The sequence below is a fragment of the Durio zibethinus genome, chromosome 2 (genome assembly GCF_047325235.1).
Source record: "Durio zibethinus cultivar Kanyao isolate XHJ-2024 chromosome 2, ASM4732523v1, whole genome shotgun sequence".
Lineage (NCBI taxonomy): Eukaryota > Viridiplantae > Streptophyta > Magnoliopsida > Malvales > Malvaceae > Durio > Durio zibethinus.
Window position 1 is genome coordinate 14,340,271 of NC_143163.1, and position 10,145 is coordinate 14,350,415.

General features: G+C 30.2%; 1 protein-coding gene across 1 annotated transcript; it reads left to right on the forward strand.

The window, feature by feature from the left end:
• Window positions 1-226: 226 nt before the first annotated feature.
• LOC111309324 (E3 ubiquitin-protein ligase ORTHRUS 2-like) lies at window positions 227-5,380 on the forward strand. The gene is made up of 9 exons (XM_022908400.2): window positions 227-867; window positions 1,863-2,395; window positions 2,493-2,618; window positions 3,305-3,404; window positions 3,489-3,550; window positions 3,631-3,733; window positions 3,977-4,112; window positions 4,252-4,469; window positions 4,756-5,380. Exons 1-9 carry the CDS (start codon window positions 385-387, stop codon window positions 5,194-5,196), a joined length of 2,202 nt encoding a protein of 733 aa, XP_022764135.2. The 5' UTR covers window positions 227-384; the 3' UTR covers window positions 5,197-5,380.
• Window positions 5,381-10,145: the final 4,765 nt, after the last annotated feature.

Below are 10,145 nucleotides of genomic sequence, written 5' to 3' on the forward strand. Positions count from 1 at the left end.
AAAATAATTATTATATTATTTTATTCATCAATTTATACGACAAACCTAATCATATAATGCTAAATAAAAAAGATTTGACATTACAGTGAGTAGTAAATAAGAGAGCAGACCGTGCTGAAAAATAGCCAAAAAAAAAATTGCCATATATAGGAGCAAAAGGGAAGAGGGAAATCGAAAATTTCAAACATTATTCCCCACAAAAATTTCATTAAAAAGCCGCGCCTCCTTCTCTCCTCTCTAAAGAAAATCCCCATTTTGACCCGATTTCACTCCCTCTTTTTTCTCGAAACAAGAAAAGAAAACCATCCCCGTCGTCCACTCCTCATCGGACAAGGACCGCGATCTTCGTTTCTTTATTTTTTACAATTTTCCCTTTTTTCTCTGATGGCGCACGTTAGTCAGCTCCCTTGCAATGGAGACGGCACTTGCATGATCTGCAAGAAGAAGCCGTCGCCGGACGATACGTTCACGTGCAGGACATGTGCCACTCCATGGCACGTCACTTGCCTCCCCTCCTCTTCTTGCCCCCAAATCCTTGCCGACGCCCTCTTTTGGGATTGCCCTGATTGCTCCCTCGCGGATCATCCTCATCTTCCTCTTCCTCCCTCGATCGCCGGGAAAATTGGAAGCTCCGACAAACTCGTCGTGGCGATAAGGGCAATCGAGTCGGATGATTCGCTAAATGAGTTGGAGAAAGCCAGGAGGAGGCAGGAGCTAGTCAGCGGTGGCGGAGCTCGATTGTCGGACGACGACGGTGAAAACGTGAAAAACAAGGAGGGAATCAACGGCGATAACGATGTCCTTGCCATCCTTGATGGAAATATTAACTGTTCAATTTGCATGCAATTACCGGAGAGGCCTGTAACGGTAAGCTCAGTATCTTTTAACAAATAGATTTTCTTTATGCTCATTGATTCTAAATTTGATGCATTGATAATTTTCCCTTGTTATGTTAAGCTAGTTAATGATAAAAAAAAAAAAAGTAAACGACTCATTTTTTTACAACAGTTCAGTTCACAAGCAAAACAGGATAGTTTCGAGTGGAGGCTAAGAAAAGGTTCTGACAAAATGATTGCACTCATATCCTTTTTAGCTATAATGACGATACTAATTTCGTTTTGCTTTTTCGCCTTTTGACATTTTAATTAGTGGTTGTAGTTAAAGTAAAGAAAGCTTTAACTCTGTACGGTTTGAACATAATTTCTTGCTCTGTTTTTCTGTTATCTTATTCTTAATGGCAATTACAAGAATCGAAATGTTGAACAATGATTAATGGGTGCTTTGTGCTTATTATTTTGTTTTTCTTGCTAGAATGCAAAAACAAAAACAAGAAGTTACCTGCATAATTTCAGCTTTTTCTTCCCCTCTTTTTCGTGTCACTTACACCTTCAATTTATTTGGAAATGAACTCCAAATTACTATATTATTATGCTTTTTCCTAATACTATTGCTAAGGGAGACAAGCCTACTAGATTGGATTATATGTTTAGGTTCCCTTTGGTTTGTGTTTTTGCTTTTTGCTATTTGTCTCGTGTTTTGAGTTCATTTTTTATTTTTTGCATCTTACTTTATATTGAGAAAAGCAAAAGGCTAAAAGTATAAGTATCAACCAAACGAAGCCTAAATAAGTACAAGTTTGCAGTGAAACCTGTTTAGTTACTGCTCTTTGAATTGCTTGTCATCTAATTTCTCTATGGGATGCTGGTGGAAAGGGCACTAAAGAGTGGATGGTTATGAACCAGTTCATAACTGAAAATGGTTTTCCTTAGTGTGTGTATAGCCTGCTGGTAAAAATAGGCTGAGTCTACTCTTAACTATTGCTGTTTGGCATTTGCTTATGACACTCTCTTTCCTTGTTATAGACACCATGTGGCCACAACTTCTGCCTGAAGTGTTTTCAGAAATGGGTTGCGCAAGGAAAGCGCACATGTGCAAATTGTCGCAATCAGATTCCTTCAACAGTGGCTAGCCAACCTCGAATTAACTCTGCACTGGTCATTGCTATTCGAATGGCAAAGATGGAAAAATCCAACATTACAGGGGGAGCACCAAAAGTATACCATTTTGTCCACAATCAAAACCGGCCAGATAAGGCTTACACCACTGAGCGAGCTAAAAAACCTGGAAAGGCCAATGCTTGTAGTGGAAAGATCTTTGTCACTGTACCTCCTGATCACTTCGGGCCAATTCTAGCAGAAAATGATCCTCAGAGAAAGCAGGGTGTGTTGGTAGGTGAGACCTGGCAGGATAGGATGGAATGCAGGCAATGGGGTGCTCACCTTCCTCATGTAGCAGGGATTGCTGGTCAGTCAAAGTATGGTGCACAGTCAGTGGCCCTTTCTGGAGGATATATTGATGACGAGGACCATGGTGAATGGTTCCTTTACACAGGGAGGTATTTATTGCTGTTTGCCATCTAGCTAATTTGCTTCCATCTTGCATTTATCATTGTATTTGGATATTCTTTATTATATTATTGCTGTGGTATACAGTGGAGGAAGGGACCTTAGTGGCAATAAGCGCACAAATAAGGCACAGTCCTTTGATCAGAAGTTTGAGAAGTTGAATGAAGCACTGCGACTAAGTTGTCGTAAGGGCTACCCTGTCCGAGTAGTAAGGTAGGTTCTGCTGATAAACTTTATCCTTACCCAGAAGCATTCTAATTTCTAGCATATCCTCACACCTAAATATTAATAGTTTTTGTTCCTGTATTAATTCCCTCACATGCAGAGCATATTCTCATTTTATTCTTTTCTCCTCATGGTTAGATGAGAAGTACAAATCTAGTGGTTCTTTACCTAGATCCTTGTTGTGACTGGCATTATGTTTTAGCCTTTTAGGAGTGTGAATCAAAGTTAGAGAAAATAATCAGTTATGAACTGAGATGTAAGATATGTTTTCAATGAATTCTAAGATATTAAAATGGATAAATCCGGTTAAACTATTTTATATGAATGAATGTAGTCAATGTGTTGAAAATTCTAGAAATATATGTTGATAAATCAACCTAGTGAAAGCAATGATTTTCTGTAAAGGCATAGATTTTTCAAGATAATTAAATTTAGCAATGTCTCCTTGATGCATCATGGCATGTGAGGTTTATTTTTGTTTTTCCTCAACTTGTCTATTGTCCCCCTGGATTCCTTGACCTTTTTGTGGATGAATTTTGCAAATTGATGTCTTGCAAGTTGTGTCCTTGTTTGGTCTGCACTGTTGCTCATATAATCCAGAATTTAGAATCAAGAAGTTGGTGGACATTGAACATTTTCTTTTATTTACAATTATTTTTGCTTTTCTTGGGCAGATCCCACAAGGAAAAGCGTTCTTCTTATGCCCCAGAAGCAGGGGTTCGTTATGATGGAGTTTATAGAATTGAGAAATGCTGGCGTAAAAATGGAATACAGGTACTATGATTAATTTGGTTATGTCCCACTAACTAGAGTCTTGCTATTGCTAACTATGTTTGCTCAATATATTGGTTCTGTTAGGGTTATAAGGTATGTAGATATCTTTTTGTTAGATGTGACAATGATCCTGCCCCGTGGACAAGGTCTGTTGCCCATCTCCATGTCTCTTTTCCTCTAAGAGTGTTGCTGTATGTGCATAATGATGCCTCCAATGAATCTGCAGCGATATTCATGGAGACCAACCAAGGCCTCTTCCTGCCATCAAGGAGTTGAAGAATGCAATTGATATAACTGAAAGGAAGGGATCTCCATCCTGGGACTATGATGTAAGCTAATGCTGTGTTATTTCACGTGTTCAAGGGGTCTTTCTTTTCCAAAAAAAATCCTGGTTTCACTGTTTGGATCCAACAAAGTAGATTGTACCTTTGAGGAATTTGTACCTTGGCTTAAAAGTTTGACTCATAATCGGTTTACAATTTAATCATAATTCTGCCTTTTGTTATTGAGAATTCTGTCAGGTTCCTAGCTATATATTTAAATGTCCTCAGATGTTCACTTCTGCTTCTCAGGAGGTCGAAGGTTGCTGGATGTGGAAGAACCCTCCTCCTTGTAGTAGAAAACAAATGGATGATGGAAATATTGTATCAGGGAAGAAAAGGAGGAGAGCTAAAAGAACTTTGTCTGCTAGAGAAAAACTTCTCAAAGGTTTAGTTCTAATCATTTCCATAGTTACAAGCATTTTCTGTTATGTTCATCTCAATATCATATGATTCTTTTACTTTTATGATATCGAATAAATATTACTAATGAAGCTACTCATGCTGATGGGTGCTTGGCCATGTAGAGTTTAGCTGCCAAATCTGTAGCGATGTGATGACTTCACCACTTACAACGCCTTGTGCTCACAATTTTTGCAAAGCATGTTTAGAGGGTGCTTTTGCTGGTCAAAGTTTCACCAGACAGAGGACATGTGAAGGCAGGAGAACACTTCGAGCACAGAAGAACATAATGAAATGCCCTTCCTGTTCAAATGATCTAGCTGAATTTCTTCAGAATCCTCAGGTATTAGAGGCTGTGTCAGGTGTAGTCTTGATATATTAGAGAGCATAGCACACGTAACATGTGAATTTCATCTATGCCGAAGTGTTCTAAGGGGAGCTCCTTTCTCAAGACACTTTTTATTTTAATAATATATAATATTTATAAATATTTAAGAAGTTTGGTTAATGGATCTAATAGAATTGAGTACTGCAATATAAACATATTGAATAATGCTAGCTTCGTTCTTCTATTCCAATACTAAATTGCGGCCATAAATTTCTCCTGATGACATCTGTTCTCATGGCAGGTTAACAGGGAACTAATGACAGTGATAGAGTCACTACAACACGGAAATGTAGGGGAGGAACAGTCTGATGAATCCAGTAAAGAAGTTGATAGCAGGCATGAAGAAACAGATGCAGCTGCTGATGATATTGAAATGTCTAGTGCAAATAATCATAATAATTTGAAATCTGGTATGGAAGTTAAACCCCAGCGAACAGACAAGTTTAAGAGTGCGAGTGCTCTTAACGGCAACTCATCTTGTCAAGCAAGGCCATTGCTTGAGCCGCCTGATGTTGAGCAAGGTACCAAAGGTGGTTCTGTTAAACCTGAAAATAGAGGGCAGCAAACTAGTGCAGCAGAGAGAAAATTAAAGCAGACTAAGAAGCGGAAAAAATCAAGTAATGCAACGTCAAATGTTGGTGTGACGACCAGAAGCAAAAGAGCTAAACTGACAACCCGATGAATATGTCAAGTTTACCTTTTCGTTTTTTTAGCAGTGGTCGTGCTTTGTTTTCCTGGACTTGTTTGGAAGGCAAGAGTGGACACATCCAACACCAAATATTTTTTGTACCTAGGAGGCTATGACATATATTTTGTTATTATATATTTATGATTATTTTAATATAAAAATAATACTAATTAATTAATTGATAGTGTGTATATATATTTCAAATGAAATCATAAATATTCAATGAGATTTATTATTTATTAAAATAATTTCTTTATGAAAATAATTTTGGTAATGTTTTATAATCATTTTTAAATTAGAATACTTTAAAAATTACTACTTCTAACTCTTTTTAAATTTCTATTTTAAGAGATTTATCTTAAATAATTACATTTTATTACTCAACTTGTTTAATTAAAATTTCTGTCATTTTATTCATTATTTTTAAAGTAATTTCATAGATTTAAATCAACCAATGATAACAAATTAAATTAAGCAACAATAATAAAAAATTAAAATTATACCTAAAACTATTGCATTTGGTCCAATAAAAAAGAACTCAAAATTAATTTAAATAAACAAATAATTATATTAATATCAATGATTGCAAGTATTAATTGTTTTCAATAAATTAATATTAATAAAAAGGTAAAATATGAAAAGTTAGCACATTTATAAAAAACCTCCAAATTTTTACCACTTTATTAAAATGATAGTAAGACGAAAAACCACAAAACGCTACTGTATGAATTTTGACTTTTTTTCATATACTATCCATTTAATTTAATTAAAATTATAAGAAAAATGAAAAATCACAAAACATTATTATACCAAGTCAATTTTTTATAGTTTATGAATTTATTGAGTTATCTATGATTTTTATCTTCCACATTTAATTTATTATATGTTTGTCACCGTATGAGAATCAAGATTTTATTTTTCGATATATCTTTTTCTTTTCTTTTTTTTTTTAGAGTTATAGGTTTTTTTTTTTGAAGTTATATTTATAATAAAATATTACATCTATGTAATTAATTGAATCATTAATTATTATATTATAATTAAATTACATCACTAAATAATCAATTAATAAATTATAATTTAACTAAATAATCAAATTCACGTATATAAGATTTAAATTTAAGAGCTCAAAGTTCTAAAACTTCTCTTTGCCATTATTATAAGCTTGTCTTTCCTAATATTTTTTAAGACAAGATATAAATTTACCAATATACCTTTTATGTGAGTTGTGCTTTTAATCTATTGATGCAATTTATCACTATGGTTTTTATTTTAGAGCAAATTTATCATCTCACATCAAATTTTGAAGCAATTAAAAATATTCAATAGAAAATTATGTTGGAAACTTTCTTATAATTTAAAAAATTAAATAAAAAATGAGAAAAAAAGCCAAAGCTAACTGAAAAAAAAAATGATGAAATAAAAAATAAAATAAAAATAAAAATTTGATTATGTGGATTATATTTAACAAAAAATAACATGATAAAAAAATAAATAAAAGAAAAAGAAGGATTCGGATTTCAGCTTCATTGTTGTTTTTTTTCTACCATATCAATTTCAAAATCATTTTTTAAACAGTTCTAACAGAATTTTTACTGAATGTTTTTTTAATTGTTCCAAAATTTAAAATATGGTCATAAATTTATTTTAAAATTACAAATATAATGATAAAATGGCACCAATTATAATATTGTTGGTAAATTTGAAGCACACATAAGTATAGTAGAAAATTGGACCTTAATTTTTTCTTTACTGTGATTGTTATTGTAATTAGCTTTTAGTTTTTATTCCAATAAATTAGTATGAATAGATCGCTTGTTAAAAAAAAAAATTTTAGATACTAGAATGCTATTACATATAATTTAAGTATTTTTTTTAAAAGATAATGAGTAAAAAAACCTTAGTTAACTATAGTTTATAGATGTAAATAATAATAATAATAATAATATTTTACACATTAAAATTTGATAAAATAATATTCATTTACTTCATTATTTATGTATTTATTTGTTTATTCTCTCATTAAATAAATAAATGTTAAACCACATATTAAATTCAAAAAGAAGATTCAAAATCTCAAATAAATTTCACATAACAAAAACTAAAAATTCGCTTCCAATTATTTCAAAGCCTTTAATTTTATCCTCTCCTATGGTACTTTAGTAATTTTTTGTAGTTTAGAATCAATATAGATAGATAAATCCAGTTCCTTTTTTTTTTTTTTTTAAATGAAATTGAGCTCTCACAGTTTTTTTCTCTTAAATTCCAAAGTAAAATAAATTGCAGTGTTAAAAACCAAAAAAGAAAAAAAAAGTTTAAATGATATATTTGTAATATATTAGTTTGCAGAAGTAAATAATAAATAAAAATAAAAATAAGTCTATAATTTCTTTGAGTAAGTTCAAATTAAGACAATTTCAAATAAGAAAAATACTGAAATTTCTTTTTAGTGGTCAATAGGGTAATTAACATCTTAATTCTCAAGCATGCTTCACTATTTTCTTTACAAGTTAGAGTTAGTAATAATTTTCTACTTTGTTGTTTGTTGCTTTTAAGATAACTGGTAAATCAAAAATCCGGGTGGCCAAACTCTGAGCAGATCCAGATAGACAGCAACTGGCCTCTATAAATAACAATTCTATATTTGTATACGTATGTCATCCTTAAAATATCAGAAAAATAAATTTATACACCTTTGAACTCTTTCTTGAGATGGCCGAGTTGGTCACTAAGGGGGCCAGATTAAGGTTCTGGTCCTAGAAGGGTGTGGGTTTAAATCCCACTCTCAATATTTCTTTCTTTTATTCCTTTAGAGCCCAATCCCAATTGGGTTTTCAGTCTGAATATTCATGCTGCTATTCGCCCTGAAAACCCATCTCCCGAGCCTAACAATATATGTGATGCTACGTTTTTTTTTTTTTTTTTGAAACATTTGGTTATGAAATATTAAATTTGTGTTAGATTTTAAAATTATTTTAGTCTCTAGAAGTATAGTTTATCTTTTCTACTTTATATATTTGTCAATATTTGTTAAAACGTTGTTGTTCAATCTAAATCCTTTTAACAGATTTATGAATATATGAAAAGAAATAGATAAGTGTATAGCTTAAATACAAAATCAACTCATATAAAATTATATATATATATATGAATAGTTATACCTTTTCCTATTAATTTTATTATAAATATTTATATTTTCATATATCTTAAAATAATATATGTCTACCGCATATGATATAATTTATATATTTAATGCAATCTCTTGTCGATCTTGATTTGATTTGCTTAAAAATTAACTCATTCATTTAAGCAAAATATTTGTCCATTATCAACTACCAGTTGCCAAACAACAGTTTTTCAAAGAAATTCAGTTTTTCTGTCCCATATTTAGGGTTTGTTTGGATGTGTGGTTGGCTCCCAAAATCCAGTTTTTGGCTGCCACTACAATGCTCAACGTGGAATGATTCGGCCTAAAAATTATGTTCCACCTTAGTTTCCACAAAGCACACTTGAGGAGGTGCTTGTGTGATTTAAAAAATTATAATTTTTTTTTTTAGGTTGTTGAGGTTATGAAGATTTGATTTTTGGTTAATTAGAATTAAATATTTAACATTTTATTAACAGATTTAAATTATAATTTAAAAGAGAAATTATCAAATATGTTTTTATTTTACAATTATGAAAATAATTATCTTAAATTTAATATATATTTTTTGAATTATTTAAATATATAGCATTTTTTTCTTTTGGTATATTGATATATTCATATATTTTAAACTCAAAATGAAAAAAATTTAAAAAAGACAAATATTTATTTTAATTTGAAGTAATTTAACTTTTTCTAAAAATATAAAAATTATTTTTTATGCACTTTTAAAATTAACTTTGACATTTATTTTTGATACATTTTAATATAATATAAAAATAATTTATTCTATATTTTTAAACATTTTAATTTTTATAGCATTTTTTTTATAGTAATAACAACATTGAAACTCTCGAACCACAATTTTTCATAATGATTTTCAAACTATTTTTTGAATACATTTTTTTAAAATTCAATTTCTTTCAATCACAATCAAAGACTATTTAAGACTTTAACTACGGTGGAAAACTTGGGGAAAAGCTTAATAACAAAAATCTCCAAAATCAGCCTATTTAAGAGAAGGCTACAGGACTTGACCCAAAGTCACTCCCCCTTTACCCATCTAACATATTAATTTTGCTCATATACGGCGATCATGGAGAGTACAACGTGTCAATTTCAATTTTTTTTAAAATTTTTTTTAATATTTAATAAATATATTTTTAAATTAGAAAATATATATATTTTAAAAGATTTTATTTTTTGTGATGAGCCAACTTATATCAAATTTTTGTTTCTACTTTTTTTTTTTTTAAATATGTGACAAAGACTTTTTTAGATTTTTTTTATAGGATCCGTTTGATACCAACAATGTATCATGAGTATTTTTATTATTATTATTTTTTATATATTTCATAAATAAATTAAAATTTTTTTTTAGACACACTAGATATCAAGAGTATATCACATGCTAAGCTATTTAACTTCTTTCTTTCCTTTTTTTTTTCTTTTTTTTTTTTTGCTATTTACTTTTTTCATTTCTAAATATTTAATTTTTAAAAATATATTTTTCTTTTTCTAATTTGATGATTTAAAAAAATTAATAGTAACTGTACCGATGTCACATTGAAATTTGATTTTTTATCTTTACTTTTTTATTTTTTATTTTTAAAAATTCATAAAATAAATATTTCAAAAAATATTAATAATTTCTAATGTTTTATGGTAACTCAACTTTGTTCCATTTTTTATTTTTTATTTTTGCATTTCATCTTTATTTTGTTAGTTTTTTCTTCATTTTTTAAAAAATAAGATACCTTTTTTGAAAGAAAAAAAGGAACTTGTACATGAGGTACAT

Excerpts from the sequence above, each read along its gene's own strand:
- LOC111309324 (XM_022908400.2), top strand. The coding sequence starts at position 385 with ATGGCGCACGTTAGTCAGCTCCCTTGCAATGGAGACGGCACTTGCATG. Across the intron at positions 2,396-2,492 it reads TGGTTCCTTTACACAGGGAG|TGGAGGAAGGGACCTTAGTG; the intron begins GTATTTATTGCT and ends TGTGGTATACAG. Across the intron at positions 3,405-3,488 it reads GGCGTAAAAATGGAATACAG|GGTTATAAGGTATGTAGATA; the intron begins GTACTATGATTA and ends TGGTTCTGTTAG.